The sequence below is a fragment of the Schistosoma haematobium genome, chromosome ZW, assembly GCF_000699445.3.
Source record: "Schistosoma haematobium chromosome ZW, whole genome shotgun sequence".
NCBI lineage: Eukaryota > Metazoa > Platyhelminthes > Trematoda > Strigeidida > Schistosomatidae > Schistosoma > Schistosoma haematobium.
The window spans coordinates 61,785,802-61,806,378 of NC_067195.1; the positions used below are offsets into that span (position 1 = coordinate 61,785,802).

At 39.5% G+C, this 20,577-nt stretch overlaps 1 protein-coding gene across 2 annotated transcripts; it reads right to left on the minus strand.

The window, feature by feature from the left end:
- Nucleotides 1–4,084: 4,084 nt before the first annotated feature.
- Nucleotides 4,085–8,960, minus strand: METTL2A_1 (Methyltransferase-like protein 2-A). Of its 2 annotated transcripts, XM_012945926.3 has the most exons (9): nt 8,842–8,960; nt 5,151–5,240; nt 5,022–5,113; nt 4,867–4,986; nt 4,763–4,835; nt 4,668–4,728; nt 4,493–4,632; nt 4,284–4,456; nt 4,085–4,237 (listed from the first exon to the last, which is right to left on the minus strand). In XM_012945926.3, the coding sequence occupies exons 2-9, from the start codon at nt 5,228–5,230 to the stop codon at nt 4,101–4,103; spliced, it is 876 nt and encodes a 291-aa protein (XP_012801380.2). In that variant the 5' UTR covers nt 5,231–5,240; nt 8,842–8,960; the 3' UTR covers nt 4,085–4,100. The 2 variants fall into 2 exon arrangements, with proteins under 2 accessions (XP_012801380.2, XP_051072105.1); XM_051211973.1 differs by lacking the exon at nt 4,085–4,237 and having other exon boundaries at nt 4,668–4,986; nt 5,151–8,760.
- Nucleotides 8,961–20,577: the final 11,617 nt, after the last annotated feature.

The window sequence follows — 20,577 nt, forward strand, 5'->3', positions numbered from 1 at the left end:
CTCTATATTCACACAACAATACTATTATTGTCTCAGTTGACAAAAACAATTCTTTTTCTTTGCATTTTCAACTTTGCAATAGTACTATTATCTTATTGTGACTGAACAATTTACTGACCTATATTGAATGACCTTTCTAATTTGCAAATATTACAATTTTTTGAAGTATATATATATATATCGTAACAGATGCAAACGTTCACCATTTTTAACACATAACATTGTCAAATTCATTAATACATGCCTTATTTTTGGCCTTTGTAAAATATTATAATTATGGACTTATAACTGTAGAGCCTGATGATGAAGTTATTGAAAACAATTGTTCGCTCAAATATTCTTCGTTTTTGAATACTCTATTGAGTTCAATTGTGCATTTGTCAATAATAAAAAAACTGACTGATTTGTATGTAAATAATCTTGTACTGAAATTTAGTATATCCCATCATAGAGAAATAATTTCATCTCATAATCATATGTAGTACTTGGATACATCGAGTAATTCAATTTAAACATCATTCAGTAAGAGACCTCATTTCGCTTACCAACTGACAATATAATCACCTTTTCATTGGTTCATCCATTAGGATTGAAAGCTAGTTCAGTGTATTCAAATAGAGAAGATTAAAATTGAATTTTTGGACAAATTTATATCCAAAGATGTTTCCAACCAAAGTTTATTGAAGTTTAACAAATACTCCATTTTAAAACTATAAATCTTGTATTTTGCAAACCAAACAGGGCATTCTTCATCAATAATCGCCATCACATTTGTGTATAGATCTGGATACTTCTTGGGTGCTCAAACTATGGTAAATAGTCTTCTTATACGAACACTTCTGGAACATTTGGCAAACAGGTCTAGTACGAAAGGCAGTGAAGAAACGTCAGATGCATTCACGTGGTAGTCGATAGTCGAAACAGCCTTGTATGTTATTTGTTTCATCAGATACTTTAGTTTGAATTGGGGTTTTAAAACTCCCTTACATGAACTTTCCGTGACCACCAAATCGGCTGCATACCTGAACTTCCAAACAGAAGAATCTATCATTATGTTGAAAGCTATTTTTATCATTTGGCATGAGTTTTATTTTTATCCACATTCAGATAACAATACACTGCCATGTATCTCACTAACTCAAGTTTATTAGTGTTATGACACAGGGCTTAGTAAACTTCATAATTCATTCAAACTTTAATTCGCTTATTTACATCTTAAATCAAATAATTTCAGTATTTGTAACAAAATGCATTGAGTAAAAAAGATGTCAGTCTATTTAAAAGCTTATAATTTAGTCGTAGTTAACTAAAAATTGAGTGTTGCACTCTGTGGATAAGGTACATATACAAAATAGTAAGCAAACGTTAAACGAATTACTTCGATTTAAATGAATTGTTTTGAAAATTTACAGAAAAAGAAACGAATTTCCAAAAGAAGTAAAGAATATCATACTGACAGTCTACTGTAATATGATACAAATGATATGACATGCATTCTCAATATAATTGGGAGGTGAATTTTTAACAAAGGAAACAATAAGTAAGACTTTGTTTATTTAGTTTCAGAACATCTGTAATTTTTATTAATTAAAATTAACAATCAGAATAATTCTTATAATCATGCCTCTAACAGATTGCTCCTCTGAATCTATTCACCAAACTCTTGTGTCCTAGTTGGTAAAGTTCACTTATTATCATTAATTGAACCTATTTGTCTCCTTGATTGAAAAAGTCTCCGTAATTTGTTAAACGTTATTAGATCGGTGATCTTATAAAAGAATCCATCGGATTGATGACTGTTACAGTAAGAATCGATATAACTCAAACCGTAGATTGACAGAATCGAACATCAATTTAAAAATATAATCATGATAGGAAACAGCTATTTAAATGGCTAGAAGGGTGAAGATCCTGACACAATTCATTTTTATTTAACTCGAATACTGTCTTGTTTATCCTATCTTTCGGCTTTTTCAAAGACTTCATATACAACCATGTGCAGTCATGTGGAATCACGTGATGGCTAAAGCTGGAATACTTAAGCTGACAGAACGAAAAAAGCAATTACAAGATTAAATCCGACCCATATACCACTAAAGTTAATAATCGTGTACTCGATTTTGACCAACTACAAGTGTAATGTCTAATGATAGCATTTCGATCTTCGAACTGGAGCAAGTATCTTCAGTCCAGACATTGAGCACTCTTGTTGAAAATCATAACCCATCGCCCTACAATTCGAACGCATAGAGTTCCCCACACAAATGCAATCGTAGTGCAGTGAACAGAAGCACAGCAGTTAGCATATACTGACAGAGATTAGCTAGGTTGTGGTACAATCGTATGTACAATATTTTTCAGTCTCACAGTAAGGTTGTGTTGAAAAACACTAAAAGTATCATTACTAATAGCATGATTTGATCGGAATTTAGATCACGCGACGGACTTTACTAAACCTTAACCTTTGAGATAACACGTATTAATTTTATTGAAATAAAGATTATTGGTTCGACTGAAGCAGGTTTTGGATTTCTTAAATGAATAAAATGCAGAGCAGTAGGTACAATGTGGTGATACGATGTAACAGAGTGATAACTACTAACGAGAATGGAAAATTAAGTTTAAAAAAGAACTATAAATGAGCTGATATCAAAAACAAGACTATTAGCCAAGGAAATAGCTTTTTAGAACATGCTTATGTGCAAATTATTGATAAAAAGTAAACGTCATTGGATGATCTAAAGGATCGGGGGAAATCAGTTTTGTGGGTCATCCACTCTCTACTGAATTAAAAACTGCGTTAAGCTTAATTCATTCCCACAATATGACCTCCAGAACAGAACGTCATGTGACCCTTTGTCATGGTACTGGGAAAACGGTGATTCTTTTGCATTATTTTATGAATTATTCAACTTTAATGAAGATCATGTTTCTGTTCCGTATACAAATAGGAACCTTATAATTGATATTAAATTCAAGACAACTCTCTTTTATTGCCTGATTATCGAGGCGGGATAAATTTTTAATTTCACCTCCTTCCTGTTTAAGATGAGATCGTTGATCACATCATTCGATCTGTAACAGTGTGAACACTCAAATTGTTTATCCTGTGACTGGGGACATCTATGACTCTTGTGTAATTGTTTAATGCACGGCTTATGCGTAATAATACGGTGCATATCTTGTAGACTTGGTTAATATTGCGACAACATTATTGAAGTTTTTGAGCTTGAAGTTGAAGAATTTTCAAGAAATTATGACTTCAATGGCGTTGTGATAGACACTACCCAAAAAATTGCTTTGAAGTAGTATGCAGCGGAGCGTCGAATGGGAGTTGCTGAAATCGACAGCCGAAGACAGGAGTACAAGGAAGCCAAAAGCACGGCGAGTTCGGATTACTTGAAGCCAGAAGGGAAACTATAGAAGACAGTCTACAACCAGCTTAGGATGCGGAACACAATAGATCCAAATGGAAGACTGAAGAATAAGTGTACATATTTCATAAGCAACCTCTGTACCTTTTAAATAGGTAAGTATGAATTCCTTCTGGAAATGGCGTATTCGTACTTTACGCTATAACTGATTTCGAACTGCCAGAAAATTCACAACTATCTACAGCCTTTATCGTAGCATAACTTGGAACCACTGCACCACTGGATGGAGTGACGCTTTCATCCATGATCCATCCTTTCTGAATGGCATTTGACTTTGAATTAACACTGTGAATGCCCAGATTTCGATTAATTTACAAGTATTCTGATAAGTCTATTTTTTAATTGCATTATGTGAATTAATAACGACTCGCACTCATTTAAAGTAATGGACATCTTAAAAAACGACTTTTATCCCCATTTTCATTGTTATAGTAGAGGATTCGGTAAACGAACAGTTTGTAAATCCTAACAATCAAATCCCAGTATTCACTGTTCTGGATGTAGACTCGATGATTTAGTGAACGGACGAGTTTTAGATTGTTAAAATAAGTGAACAAAATGCAGACAGAGTGATATACGGAATGCCTATCACATCAAGAGTTTTATCAGAACTATTACCACCCAAAATAGGAAATAACAAAATAGAAAAATATTACAGAGGACACATTATACCTTGTTATATTTACACTGAATCCAAATTCTGTACATCTTTAACTTCTTTTTGCGATTTACGATTAATCTGCGATCAACCTTGTTCTGAATCTTTTCTAGACCAACGTCCGTAAATAATTTGTGTAATTCATCTGCATGAAAATCAAAACATAATCTGTTGGGATTTCCCAAACTAACCTTGAGTGAAAAAGTAAACTCTTGTCCCATCTGATCTCATATAAAAATTGTCTTTTAAACACTGGCCATTTTTAAATCTTAGCTGAGCTAAATCAAACCTTCCATAATCTCGAAACAATAGCACACCTCCGGGTTTTAAATACGTAACAAGATTTTTAAGTGTACGGTGAAACCTAAAAATTATTTGCGATTAAGGTAGAAATATTTACAATTCAGGATTAACTGCTGATAATACGAACACTAAGACTAGAAAATCCAAACTATTTCTAGGACAAGGGATTTCATCATTAGTTTTGGTTATATCATGCTGGAAAGTAATACAACGATCAGCGTCATATCCTTTGGATTCCTTAATGATAATAGTTACATCAAACATGAACTTACTTTGAGTATAGATAGAGCCTTTTCAGAGAAATCTGATGCATATATCAACAGTCCAGGACTCCTAAACTGACTATAGACATTTTAATATCGTATACTTTACAGCGCGTAATATTGGAAATATTGTATTCCCCACACCACAACCGACCTCCATTATGTGCACACTAGGTGCTAAAAAAAATTAAAAAGGGCCAAAACTCACACGTTGAAGAAAATAATTCACAGAACTCTTTTTCTAACCAATTTCTGTCCTTGAAAAATCTATCTTCATGATGGGAATAAAACTTGTCCCAGTATTCATGTGCAAGGATCTCAATTCTTTCTAAACATTAAAAATGAGCAATAGCTTGAAAAAACCTTGAGAATCATCTGGGAGTCTAACAGAACTATTCAAAAGTATTATTTCTTTTGCTAAATTTTCCTGCTCTTCTGTCCACTGAACGTCATCCCTAGAGAAAAAGTTGGGTTATTCATCCTAATTTTTACCAAGCATTCCACTCATAAACATCAGAAGCATCTGTAAGATATCGGCGTCCAAATATATCGTCACAATCTTCGGAAGCCATTTATAATAATCTGGAATATAATAATGACAACATTAGGAAGAAAGAAACGAAAACAGAAACGTGAAGAAAGCTGGTAGAGTGTGTAGTAACAAGTTGCTCAACAGTTGTGAAAACAAAGAACGAGTTCACTTGCACCATTGAAAACAACCTTTAGCCACATCACCTCACATTTACGACAACGAGCAGGTGCTTTAGAGGTCACTTATAAAGTGGATTATATTTGCTGCGAAAACTAAGGGCAAGCAGCTTTGTGCGCTGATGTTATGTACTGGTTTGGCTCTGTGGTTTTTTCCAACCTACTCTTATAAAAGCTACCATCGTATTTCAAGCAAAGTGGCAAAATATTCCCCACCCGCTTCCGTAAACAGTTTAAAACCTCAACTCCACAAGTAATATCATCATTGCTCACTTGACAGCTCCAACATAATAAGCGACTTTTGACGAATTTTAACTATCCACACGAGGCTTTCATAAATCACACTAGGTTCTCTCCCTTCTAGCAATGGGAGAAGTTACTGGACTAAAATATAAGGTAGGTAACCATTATATCTAGCAATGTACAGATTCATGTTTCGGACCATGTTTACTATGCAACGGCTAATGATACCACTGGGTTGCACATACAGAATTAGATGAAGTCAAACCTGTGATCTACGAGTTTAAAGTCAAACGCTTTGATCACTAAGCCACTGCTCTATTTTTAACAAGCTATTTTATACATCAGCAACTCACCAACGCGCTTGTCATAAGGTTAAAAACCGTTCGTTATAGCTCCGTACTACCACGAAACCATCTAGTTATCACTTATAATCTAATCCACTTATTTTTCGCCAAAACAAACTACACTAAATAACATAAGAGGGGAAGCCCATATTTTTAGGTTTTAATCAAGAATTTACCAAAGTGTTCATATGTTTGAACTGTTAGACCAGCTTATGACACAAGAAAAATTATGACGAGCCAAGTGTGCAGCGAAAAATGATAAATGAAGGTTCTAATCTGTCCAAAAGATTAAACCTGCAGTCATATGATCGAAAAGTGGTCTTCGGGATGATAATCACATCCACAAGTCAGTAACAACGTAGAACTCCGTACGTACGTATATCAGTTCGAGTTGCCATACCACATTAGCACAGAGATGCAGTGGTCGATTCAAATCCCGTAGTGGTAGAGGTAATAAGAGTATAAGCAGTAATCGGGAAAATTAGTGTTTGGAGATGTTATTCAAAGAGTATAATACAGTGAAATAAATTTGGGAAGAGAAAAAAAAAGAGACAAGGAGGAATAAAGAGATCAAAATTTGGGAGAACACAAAAAGTGGATGCACCTGCGCCATTGCAGACGATTTTGAGCCATGTCATTCAGGGTCTCTAACCATCGGTTGCTATCATCTCGCGGTCCCCAACCAGGTAGTCTACACCTACCAACATGACTCAGTTCACTTGTCAGTGACTTCATGGACTTGTGCCATGTTTTGGTTTGGCCAACCCTAGCTTTCTTCCAACCTACTCCTATACCACTGAACATCGCACGTAGACGCAGTCGGTCGTTGGGCATACGTGACACGTGTCCAAGCCATCTCAACTGATGAAGTTTCACTACGTCATCAATTGATTTTCCATCCTTACCTAGTACCCGTTTCCTAACAACTGCATTACTTACTCGATGCTCCCACGATATACGAGCAATATTTCTAAGACACCTATGATCAAATACTAGTAACCTACGGATATCCTCTACTCTTGCCGGCCATGTTTCACTGCCATAAAGTAGGAAAGTGAAAGTCAATCAACACAACATTATTTAACGAGATTACACTACCTATATGCTCAGGATCCGTTGTGTAGAAATCACTTGACTCATTTATTTTTGTAAGGTAGATCGGATGTAATGCTAAGGAAATGCATCAATAAATAAGACTATTAACGTGGGAATCTGTAAAAAGTGGACTTCCTCATGGTAAAATCCTCAATACTCTTCTTTCTTTACTGTATATGATTTAGCAACTGCAGCAAACTTGTCTGTTTTGCTCTGCAGATGACATTAAGATTTGGAAACCCATACACAGTATGCCAGATAGAATAATATTACAGGATGACCGAAACCCACTGGTTGGACGAATGAGTAGGCGGACATGAAGAGTTAATTGTAACCAGTGTCAGTCAGTCAGTAACAACGTACATACATCAGTTCGAGTTGCCATACCACATGTAACCAGTGTGGTGATTCAAATAAATAACTGCAACGATTCATATTACTACATGATACGTGGAGTTGTGTTATGGATTATAAAGACCTAGGACTCAATGAACTAAGACCTTAAAACTACGAGTAACTACAATACTTCTGCTGCCAAAGACTTCAGGGTCTTATGAGCTACTAGTAATCCATTTTATCTCTTGGACGAAAAAACGTCTAGGGTATTATACCCGAATCTTGTGAGCCCACATTTGAAATATGGGATCCAAGCAGAGTCTTTATTCCAAGTATGAGATGAATATGCTAGGACGAGTTCAACGGTAAATAGAACAAATAGTAAAAAGCCCCTTTAGCCCATCTTATGAAAACGTTCTGAGATGCCTCAACATTTTCCGTTATCTTACCGCAGATTACGAAGTGACCTAATACTGGCTTACCATACACTGAACGATGATTTTGGTATTGACGTCTTATCTCTTACTTTGATCTACGACCGATCATCTGAGAGAAAATTCTGAGGTTCAATACCGATACCAAATCGCTTACGTCTACAATTCCGTTCCCTGCACCGAGCAGTAAGTTACTGGATTTTTTTACTAGAACGCGTAACATCAGTACCTTTTGTCAATACATTCAAAGTGATACTGGATCTCCACAGTATTAAAGATTGCAAGGATTAAAGTAAGTCGATTGGCTTATCTTTATTACTGACATGTATTTGTCCCATGGGACTCCTGTAAAGTTTCTCACAAGGTCTTGTTTACGAACGGTGGGATAATCCCGTCACTTAATCGTATTATACAATGGAATAGAATATCAATCCGTATCTAAGAATTAGGAGTGAAACAATACTATACTAACAGACTAATCAACTAGTTAGGTAGTGGCCCATATGTCTCCAAAATTCGGATTACCATGACGGATATGTTGCAAATATTAAGAGCTGGGTTAAAAACACTTGCATACTGTCCTTGATGTGATTGTGGAACGAGTAAAAAAAATGCGGTTCTCTAATTGCCAATGAAACATCCCAATCAACCGATAAGGGGTAAATAAAGACGAACAAAGGGGAAACGCACTAACATGTCTACTTCCTCGCATATGTCTCCTTTCCGCCTAAACGTTTAGGCGTATAGTTAAGCGAAATTTGGACAATTTGGTGTGTATTTAGACGAAAAGTAGACAATTCAGCGACGTTTGAAACAGCGACATGAAGAGGAAAATCCGCATTATTTCCCCGGACATATGTACGTACTTATCTGTTCCAATCTTTCTTGGTTTTCTGTAACACGTAACACGTATAATCAGCAGTCATTGAAAGGCGAAAAGACCTAAAACCACAACACACACAATGTTAACCGAGAACTTCACAGTAGAGAGAGAACACGGAATGGAAACTACCAGTCGTTTACTTTGGAGATTAAAACTCGCGGGTTATGTACAGAAGGAAGAGCTATTTTACAAAAGAGTTGTAGCGGCAAATAAATCCCCAAACCAAATAGCTCTGTAAATCTTCGACATTGGATGCTGCTCACATTAGTTTTAATGGACTCACCTAGCTGAAGGCGCTCGGTCATGCATTCGCAACAGATCACGAGTGGGAGCGGCGTGCTCAACAACCCCTTGCAATCGCTAGCCACATTAGATCAGACGATCCTCGATATATTGATAGCCTATCAAACATATCTTCGAACCTCCTCGCTTCTGTCTTTTGGTTTCACTTGGTGGGTACGATTCATATTAGGTGTTACTGGTTAAGGCGTTGTCAAACTCCGAATACCTGTGGCATCCTCACAGTCTTATGAGTCATCTTGTAGGTTCAGTGCATGCAGAGCTTGCTCTGCTTCTTCTTCTAAAGCATTTACACTTGGTTGCCCCGCAATAAAAAGAAAAACAGAATCTACCAACAATACCGTGTGTGATTTTAACCTCGTTACATCGCCTCCTCTCCTAACGAGGCACTGTCCTCAGTGCCTGGTCTTGGGCAAGGGTGTGCTATTCCCCCTTCTGATGGTGCTTCATAAAATCTGGTGGCCGGCGGTGGACCTGCGAACTGAGCATCGAAGGGGACCATCATCCGATCCGGTTTTATTTGGTTGTAGTGCACCGTTATCACGTCGTCTTTAGGCCGTTGTATGTTGCGCAATACAAACGTAGAGAAGGAACGGATGAGGACAATTTCGAAAGGACTTTGCCAGGGCTGGTGGAATTTACTGCAACTCCCTAACGATGTCATTGGGCTGCATAGCCAGACGCGATCTCAGACTGTAGACATCGGTCCTTGCGCCTGACGATCGTACATGTCTTTTTGGTGTCCTCTAGCCTTGCGCAAGGTAATGTTGTACAGGCGGTATCCATCAGCTAGGTGGTTGCGGAGGGTACGTATATACGGTACATGCTCTTGTTCTTCGCAGAGCAGCAGGGGCGACCGTATCGCTGCTAGTAAGAGTAAGTCGTGCCCGAACAATGAAATAGCAGGTGAGAATCCCGTGTTCCCGTGTACCGACGTGTTAGAGGTATGAGGGCGGTTATCACTTCCCGGTTGCCCACATCGAGGAAGGGTTCTTCTGGAGGTACCTGAAAGGGAAATTGGATTTGAGGCGGTCTCAGTGACCTGAGAGCGTGACTGCAGTGCCCAAGGGACAACTGCTTGAGGCCGGTCGCGCACGGCCTTTTCGTGAGAGGTTTGTGACGTGTTAGCTCCGTTCTTCAAAGGGCCTTACCGCCGGAGACGGAAATCCGTGAGGTAAGGTGAGGTGTGCATTTTTAGGGTCGACCTTTTCTAACCCCACCCCTCCTTGTGGGGAGGCAGCATCGCTGTCATGCTGGTTGTCTGAAGGAAACACCTTACTGCTGTCACACCTCTGTACAGTCAGCAGTACGACTTCGCCTTCGGACCTTGGGTTTGTTGCTTTTAGTCTTACCGCTCTTCAACCGACCTGTCTGACATGGTAGGACCTTGAAGAACGGTTGTTCCAGCCAGTATAGCTCGGTTGCTTCGTCACGATAAGCAAGCCCGACCACCACGTTAAGGTAGCAACAACGGTCGGGAATACGCAGATGACATAGTCCTGTTTGGTGAAGACGCTGACAAAATGCAGAGTCTTCTGGTAGCACTGAGCAACAATGCCAGAGTGTTTGGAATGCGCTTCTCTCCCTCTAAATGAAAGTTATTGCTTCAGGACTGGTCTGCGTTAACACCTGAACTAAGGATAGGGAGTGAAGTAGTCGAACGCGTTGACAACTTCACTTATCTTGGAAGTCTGATCAGCCCTAATGGGTTGGTGTCTGACGAAATCCCAGCACGGATTCGAAAAGCTCGTTTGGCTTTTGCCAACTTACGTCACCTATGGCGAAGGCGAGATATCCATCGATCAACAAAAGAATGAATATACTGCGTGGCAGTTTGTTCTGTCCTACTTTATGACTGAGAAACCTGGCCATTAAGAGTAGAAGATATTCGTAAGTTACTAGTATTTGATGACAGATGTCTCAGAAATATTGCTCGCATCTGCAGGGATCACCGGGTAAGTAATAGTGATGTTAGACGCAGGGCATTAGGAAATGATGGTAAATCAATTGATGAGGTTGTGAATCTTCATCGACTGAGATGGTTGGGCCACGTGTTACGTATGCCTGAACACCAATTGCCACGACGCGCAATGCTAACTGGTTTTGGGGATGGTTAGGAGAAAGTTAGGGGCGGCCAAACCAAAACGTGGCATCAGTGCTTGAAGTAACTAACTTCTAGTCTGAGCCATGTTGGTAGATGCAGACTACTTGGTTGGGGTCCGCGTGACTATCGTAACCAATGGTTGGAGACTCTTGGTGACATGGCTCAGAATCGATCACAATGGCGTCGGTGAATACACTCCCTGTCTTCCCTTAAATTAAGAGATTAAAATCGCTTCATATCTTTCTACAAACCAATTTTTTCTTCTTGTACTATATCTCTATATGCAATCTTTCTCTTATATATTACCACCTTTGACCTAACCACTGCTATGAATCCGGTGTTCATCTTGTTGTGCTGATGCGGTATGGCAACCTGGACCGATGCACATATGTGCCTAGTCCTATGTTGTAGCTGACTGACTGTACCGACGTGTGATATGCTACAAGGCATTGAGGGAGCACATCATCCCATAACTCAAGTGACGATCTGCCGACGAACGACTGTAAGATGGCTTTAATAGTTCTGTTTGTTCTTTCCATGGGGCTGTTACCTCCTGGGTGTATGTCTTCCTGATTCCTAATAGCTGGCATATCTCAGCGATGAGATGACTTTCAAAGGCCGGACCTTGGTCGGAATGGAGTGAAACTGGGGCACCATAAAGGAAGACCCCATTATCGATCAAAGCTCGTGCAACAGTAAGGGCGTCTTGCTGTGGAGTGGGTACTGCTTCGCAACATTTAGTGAAATAATCCGCCATAACCAGTATGTAGCGATTTCCCTTTTTTGTCGTTGTCAATGGTCCCATGATATCTATGCCAACTAGCTGGTGCGGTCCTGTTGTCACCATCGGCGTCATTGGTGCACAGGGTGTCTGTTGACGCGGTTTGAAACGACAGAACGTGCTACACTTCTTGCGAAATTGCGCTACATCTTCATGTATGGATGGCCACCATAAGTGTTGATGGACGGTGTGTTCAGTCCTACGTTCTCCCTCATGGCCAAGTTCGCGGTGTACCTGCTCCACAATGCGCTCGACTTTCACTCGCGGTTCTACGAGTAGGGGTTGTTTCGATTCAGTAATTGGGAATAACGTGTCACCATATAGTTTTAGGTTGCTCCATTTAACGCAAATACTATGAGTTGTTAAGGGTTGATCTTTTAACTCCTTCATGGATGGCTTATTGGTTCCGTGTAACTGTCTTTTATAAATAGTCTGCAGGCCCGGATATGTTGCTTGCAGGGAGAGCCAATCAGTCTCCAGAGCCGTACTAAGAATTGCATTAAAAGTATCTGTGGTCTGAGGTATTCAAAAACGGGCATCCTCGTTTGTATGTCGGTTTCTCGGCCGATACTCGCATGTGAAATCAAACTCTTTTAGGCCTTCCTGCCAGCGTGCCACTTGCCTTTCTGGTTGGCGGAAAGAGCGGAGCTACTGTAATGCACGGTGATCCGTGCGCACACGAAAGGGTCTGCCCAGTAGATAATGACAGATGTGTTGTTAGAATTTTACTAGTGCTAACATCTCGACGTGTGGTGAAATACTGTGCTTCACTCTTATTTAGTCGTCGACTAGCACACGCAATGACCCTTTTGTGTCCATCTCGAGCGACTTGTGATAGAACTGCTCTAATAACCGAGGAACTAGCATCCGTAACAATTATAAATTCACCTTCGATTGCCGAAGTATCCGGGAAGGCTAATTTAGGTGGGGAAGTTAACGTGCTTTCAAAGCATCGAACGCCTGTTGATACTCGCTGGTTCACAAAAATTTTCGTCCTCTGTGTGTTAACCGATGCAAAGGTGTTGCTAGTGATGCGAAGTCGCGAACTAAGCGTCTGCAATAAGAAGCTAGCACAAGGAAGCTACGAACGTCTTCGAGGGTTTTTGGTTGCGGTCAATTAACAATCGCATATGTCTTTTCTTTATCTGTGCCTACCCTATCTGAAGTGATACGATGTCCCAGGAAGATTACTTATTTCTGCAGCAGGCGACATTTGGATGGTTTTACTTTTAAATTGTGTTGTCTAAGACACTGAAGAATTGCTTTCAGATTAGTATTGTGTTGTTCGAGTGTGCTACCATACACAATAATATCGTAAAGATATATCAAGCATTTGTCTCGTTAAACTGTTTGCATTAGTCTTCGGAATGTAGCCGAAGCATTTGCTAAACCAAAAGGCATCACCTAAAATTCATATAAACCATTTGGTACTATAAATGCAGTTTTCTTCCTATCTTGCGGTCGGACTTTTACTTCTCAATACCCAGATGCTAGGTCCAAAGTCTAAAACCAAAATGCGCCTTTCAAGGCGTCTAGTGTAGCATCGATCCGCGAAAGCTGGAAAGAATCACGTTTTGTTATGGCATTAAGGCGTCAATAATCTACTCAGGGTCATAGAGAGGAGTCTTTCTTTTTCACTAGGACAATAGGTGATGCCCAGGGAGATAATGAAGGAACTATGATCGTTTTGTTTAGCACATCTTTCGTCATTGCATCCAGTTGCGGTTGGTAGTGCACTGGTACCTTGCGAGATGGCTGTCGAAGTGGCATACGGTCACCTGTGAAGATGGAGTGTTGCACCATAGTTGTCCAACTTCCGGAAATACCTTCTTCAAACACAGAACTAAACTGCTGGAGCACAGCAATCGTTGCGCAACGATCATTCTTTGTGATTACTTGATTACTATGTATGTGACGTACAAGTTCTAAGATCCCCACGTGGGCTATAGATTTAGTTGGCATATCATAGTGGTGCAGGTGTACTATAGCCTCACCAATTTTCGCTTTCGATCGATCCATGAATATAGAGACTTCGTGTTTTAACAGGAAACCAACGCCGAGAATCACATCCCAATTTAATGTTGGACAAACTAATTATTCATACCGAAACTGATGTTTTTCAATCGTGAGGTCTAATCATGCCTTAGAACACACATTCAGCGGATCACCACTTGCTGTGAGTAACGTAGAATGACATCGAATTTGTTGAGTTTTATGGTTAAGTTTCCTCAAGTGCTCTTCCTTGATAAGAGATACTGAAGCTCCCGTGTCTAGTGGTATTTCTACCTCAATGTTTTGCATTCTACCCCCAAACGTAATCGGGTTGACATGAATAACATAAAAGGATAAATAGCAAAGACGCCGCTTACTGGCTTACGGGAACAATTGTAGCCACGTCTTCTGGCATTCCTGTCAAACCTCTTGCAATATATACATTCGGCTTGACGCCCATGGTAGTTGCTCCATGCTGGTCGTCTATTCCATCTCGAACTTGGCTGCCCGCGGCTGACACCCCGGCTGGAAAAGTCGGTAAGAGCCACTGTCCTTTGAAACCTGTCCAGGTCACTAGACCCTGTGGCTCGTTCCACAGTCATCACTGATGTTGGATGTGCATCTGATAAATTCTCTAGTTTGTCTGTAGCCAGAAAACGTAGTGTTGTTCTTTTTAAGTCAGGTGTATCAATTGGTGGGCTTCGGAGAAAATGTCCTCCTAGTGGACCCGGTATCAGCCCTTCGACAAAACATGAAAATACTAACTCCTCTCGTCTCATGACATCTAAACGAGAGAATACCTGTACCGCGATTTGCTGCAAGGAATTAAGATAGTCGATTGGGTTCTCACTTGCTTTTTGGTGACGTGATAAGAACTGGATCGTCACATGTTGGGTGTCCACGAGCACGGAAAAACAGCCATTTAAGATTCCCCGGTTTTGTGGAGGCGTGTTACTTGCCGCGAAACCATTGGCTCTGGCCCTTCATACTGCTTCATCACTGAATTAGGACACGAAGTAGTTGAAATGTTCGGCCATTGGAACTTTCTGTAGATACGCTGTAACTTTAAATTTCCGGACAGCGTAATCTGACGAAGTTTCGAGCAGTGGTGGTTGACAAGCTGTCGAACCAGGTTCAGTCTTGATTGAAATCACCGACGGTTCGTCTAAATTCTAGTGGCATTTTTACGTGGATAACTCCATCACCAATTGTAACACGTGTGTTGAGGCTGATGTCCTCTATATCTGACTCCAACAAATAATATCCCGTAAACTGAGTATTTAAGGTAGGCTTAATCTCCTAGTAGAATTACTGATTTACTCGAGATTATTGAGAAGCCTGAACACCAGTTGTAGAGATAATTTATTGTTAATGATTAATAAAAATCCGCAAGCGTACAGCGAGCAAGCACACGATGAAACAAAGTGAGTGAGTGAGAGTGTTAAAAATCTATATATATATTTGAGAGTTAATCGGGTGTGGATAAATTATCGATTATCTGCACATTGCAACCGATAGGAGGATAGCGTAAGGGTTAATGTACAGACATGCATTCGACCATACACACCGAAATTAACATAGTGAATTAAGAGTCTGAAATGCATACAGAAATTAACATGATGAATTAAGTGCCTGAGTTACAATGAATAGACAAATGATACAGTGGCCAAATGGGTTTGCCACATAAGCTCCCATCCAGAACATTGATGTTTTTATGTACCAAAAAAATTGGATTAACAGCTATGTTCGACAAAGAGATAAAGAACGGAACTGTTTTTAAAATAAAAGTACAACCCAATATGATGAGTAAGCGTTAAATTATAATAACAGCTTGTGTGTTGAAACGTTTCATATCATGTGTATACAAGTGTATATTTAACATTAATGAATTGTATAAAGTCGAAATGTAAGCATAATGATGATCCGTGGGGCCAATAAAAAAATAGTAATCAAAATAAAGTAGGATTTTTATGTGTTATAAGAATAGTCTCAGGATTTGGTCTAGATAAATATGGTGGTTGCTACATACCTATCTGGCCAATGTACTCTTCTTCCTGATCTTGTTGTAGTTTGTGGTGCTGCTGAACTTTGATTTCAAGTGTTGCTTGTTGCAGGTAGTTTGAATGGTGCTTGCTCTGCTGCAGGTTTAGACGGTTTTATACGGTTAGGTTTTGATGAATCAGTTGACCGTTGTTGCGATACACTTATTATTATTATTATTATTATTATTATTATTATTATTATTATTATTATTATTCACAAACAACTTATGGGTACATAAGTGTTGTGAAGAAACCATTTCGGGTTTCTTCAAAAAAAATGCAATAATACACAATTTTCAATAATGTCAGCATTCTACTTGCCATTTAAAAAAAATTTTGAGCAATAATAGTAGAATATTAATAATAATAAATCGGGTCTGTGCAATTGAGAGGAATATTGAATTGAGTCTAAAGAAGGAAATGCAGAAAATAAGGGAATAGAAATAAAGGAGACGTGAAATGCGCAAACAGTCTAATAGGCGTGTTTACGAACACAGAACAAGAATAAACGACTGTGTGTATCGTTAAATTAGTAACAAAAAATAATTAAGAAAAAATAACTTATAATTGCAGTAAGATATGACGCTAGAATAAATGTTTGTGCAGTTATAGTTTAGAGTGATGATATGAAAGTTACAATTAAATGAAAAGGATAATAAAATATCAATATGTATGAGTCATATATGCATAGTGAAGATAAAACGGGTCTGAGAATTTAATTTAAGTGTAACACAAGTTATTGTTTTAATTACAAACTTCGTAATCTTAAGAATATTTATTTAGAGGGAAGGAATGGAGTGAAAAGAAGTGAACATCTAGTGAAAAGTTTTGATCCATGATAAGAATAATAATTGTGTAATAAATATCAACCTCAGAAGGAAACCAGCAATTGCAAAAATAAAATAAAAATCCGTTAAAGCACTCGGATGAATACATTTAGATTTATGTAATAGTATACAGAGTGAAACCGGATATTAGTATAAATATTTGTGCAATAATAATTAAGATTGATGCTATGAAAGTCAAAATTGATTTTAAAGGACAATCTGGAGTTAAATATGTTTAGAAGGATAAGAAGATACAAAAAGAATATCTAATGTGTCAGGGAACTAATAATGATATTAATAACGGAAATAATGATAAACACGAACGTAATCAGATTTCATATATTAAGATAAAGAGAAATAAAATAAAATAGATGTGGAAAGATTTAAAGGTTTTATTTTGCTTTTCAAGCAATTAAATGGATGACGGACCTTGTTTGTATAAATCCTTATTGAATACATTGATATTCAATAGGTGACATAATCCACTTTCGGAAAGAAAATCGTCAAGGAGACTTTTGAACCGGGTTGTAGTTTCACTGCAACGGAGGTTCACTGGCAGTCTGTTCCACATGGTTGAGTAGCGAATAAGGAAAAAATTCTGACGTAAGTTTGTGTGGGTTCTTGGAATCGCTAGAATATTCTCCTTATTGCGTAGATTGTGGGATGATATCATAAGGTATGAAGGGGTGGACGATAGATCCCCAAACTCATATTTTTAAATTTTATCTTATCGATCATCGAATCGATTAAATGTTAGATATTTTTATTGGGGTCAATTCATGAACTATCGATTAAAGGCGCAAATAGGTCAATTGATGAACTATCGATTAAATGTACAAATAGGTCAATTGATGAACTATCGATTAAATGTTCAAATAGCAGTCAATTGTTGATTAATGTTCAAAAATCTTCCATGACAATATCGATTGTAAATATTTGTATAAATACGCTTGACTTGTATGCTTGATCTGATCTGCCTGCCTGACTTGTTATCTGCTGTTGTCTGTAGAATACACTTTCTACACCTTACCCAGACTTCTTGATCGAGTTAGCAGAGTTGGGGACAACGGACCAGAATAGGCTATCGAGTCGCTGAATCATTGATCCTTCGTTCGTTCGAGTAAGACGCATCAGTAATCGCATTCAAGCAATAACGAAGCATAACAAATTGGCGACGGTGGTTTTGAATTATGGACCCTGCCAAACTTGAACTGTTACTTGAACAGCAGCTAAAATTGATGCAAATGTTAATGGAGACCAAGGTTACGCCTCCCTTACAGCCAAGCACGTCTAGTTCAACCACGGCACCATCAGTAGATGGCATCGCAAATAGCATAGCTGAATTTCATTACGATCCTGATTCTAATGTTACTTTTGAGATGTGGTTCAGGCGATATGAAGATCTATTTAAATTTGATTTCGCCAATCAAGATGATGCTTGGAAAGTGCGGCTGCTACTTCGTAAACTGGGTGCAAATGAGCTGGACAAGTATTGCAATCTGATCCTGCCGTTGAACCCACGAGACCGATCATTTGCAGACACAATTCAAACATTAAGCCAACATTTTGGCGATAACTCGCCACTGTTTAATACTCGTTATCGTTGCTTGAAGCTAACTATGAACGAAGATGATGATTTTCTTACGCATGTGGGCGTCGTCAACCGCGAATGCGAACGCTTCCGGCTAAAGTCCTTGACTGAAGATCAGTTTAAAGCCCTGATCCTTATTTGCAGCCTACAGCACCAAAAGTTCAGTGACTTACGAACAAGGCTATTAAGTCGTTTAGATCAAGAGCCAAAACTCACCCTGAACGATATAGCTAATGAATATCAACGTCTCATCAATCTGCAACGAGACACTTCTATGGTCCAGAGTGGTGGATCTAGCCGATTTGAAGTACGAGCGGTGCAACAGACACCTCGCAAAAACAAACACGTCCCCGCTTCATCCAGTCCATCTCACTCCAGCTCTAGACGACAGACTAAAGCAACTCCTCCTGCTCCTTGCTGGCAATGTGGTGCATGGCACTACGTTCGAAACTGCCCATTTAATCAACATCGATGCAAGAAGTGTAAGGTTATTGGTCATAGGGATGGTTTTTGTCTGACGAAGAAGACTCCAAGTCAATCCAGAAATACCAAAAAGACCCTTCCTACATCCCGCACCAATTCATTGAGCTTAGTATCTTCGTGTCAAAGCTCATCACCAAGTCAGAGAAAATTTATTACTGTTAACATTAATGGACATTCATCTAAATTACAAATAGATACAGCATCAGATGTCACTATCCTTTCTCGTAAGACTTGGATCAAAATGGGCAGCCCAAACTTGCAGCATACAACGCAAAAGCCTCGTACTGCGTGTGGTAACTACCTTCACCTGCTAGGACAAATGGAATGTACAGTCACTTTCCGTGATTTGGCATTTGTTGGGGTATGCTACATAACGCCAGCTGACCTAAATTTGCTCGGGTTAGATTGGTTCGACCACTTAAATTTAGCTGATGTCCCGTTGAATACCATATGCAACCTGGTATCACAACCCCAACTACGACAACAACCACACGACTTGGAAGCTTATACGAGGAACCTAATGACGCAGTTTTCGACTATTTTCCAACCTGGATTGGGTCGCTGCTCTGCCATGAAAGCAACACTTCGATTGAAAACTGGGGCTAAGCCTGTTTTTCGCCCAAAGAGACCTGTCCCTTATGCAACATTACAAACAGTAGATGAAGAGTTGAACCGCCTTCAACAACAAGGAGTTATCACTCCCGTTTCCTACTCTGCATGGGCAGCACCTATTGTGGTTATTAAGAAGGCCAACGGCACGATACGTATATGTGCTGACTTTTCAACAGGTCTCAATGCAGCTCTAGAACAACATCATTATCCCCTGCCTGTTCCCGCAGACCTATTTACCATGCTGAATGGGGGAAGATTTTTCGCTAAGCTGGATCTAGCTGATGCTTATTTGCAAGTGGAAGTAGATGAAGCATCAAGAGAGCTGTTAACTATCAATACTCATCGTGGTTTGTTCCAGTATAACCGTCTACCTTTCGGAGTCAAAACTGCACCATCTATTTTCCAGCAACTAATGGATACCATCCTATCAGGTATCTCGGGAGTCGCGGCTTATTTGGATGACATTTTAATTGTAGCAACGACATTAGAACAGCTACGAGAACGCACGACATTGGTACTGCAACGCATCAGTGACAACGGTTTCCGGTTACGCCTAGAGAAATGCCAGTTTTATTTGCAGTCGGTAAAATACTTGAGGTTCATTTTCGATGCCGACGGCCGCAGGCCGGATCCTGAGAATATCCGAGCTATCAAACTGATGCCAACTCCTACTAATGTCTCGTCACTACGTTCCTTCCTGGGACTTGTCAGCTATTACTCAGCGTTCGTTCCATCGATGCATGATATTCGCGCCCCACTGAATAGCTTACTGCAGAAGAACAGCTCTTGGAACTGGACTAAACAGTGTGACGCTGCCTTTTGTAAACTGAAGTCCATTATTAGTTCGGAATTGCTGTTGACACACTACGATCCAGCCATGCCGATCATCGTAGCTGCAGACGCTTCCGCCTATGGCCTAGGCGCTGTTATCTCCCATCAGTTCCCGGATGCATCGGAAAAAGCCGTTATGCATGCTGCCCGCACACTAACCCCAGCAGAAAAAAAATACAGCCAGATAGAAAAAGAAGCGCTTGCACTTGTGTTTGCTGTGCGCCGTTTCCACAAGTTCCTGTACGGTCGGAGATTCACGCTTCTCACAGATCACAAGCCTTTACTCGCAATATTCGGGTCGAAATCTGGCATT

Excerpts from the sequence above, each read along its gene's own strand:
- METTL2A_1 (XM_012945926.3), bottom strand. The coding sequence starts at position 5,230 with ATGGCTTCCGAAGATTGTGACGATATATTTGGACGCCGATATCTTACA. Across the intron at positions 5,114-5,150 it reads GTTTATGAGTGGAATGCTTG|GGATGACGTTCAGTGGACAG; the intron begins GTAAAAATTAGG and ends CTTTTTCTCTAG. Across the intron at positions 4,633-4,667 it reads AGGCTCTATCTATACTCAAA|GAATCCAAAGGATATGACGC; the intron begins GTAAGTTCATGT and ends ATTATCATTAAG.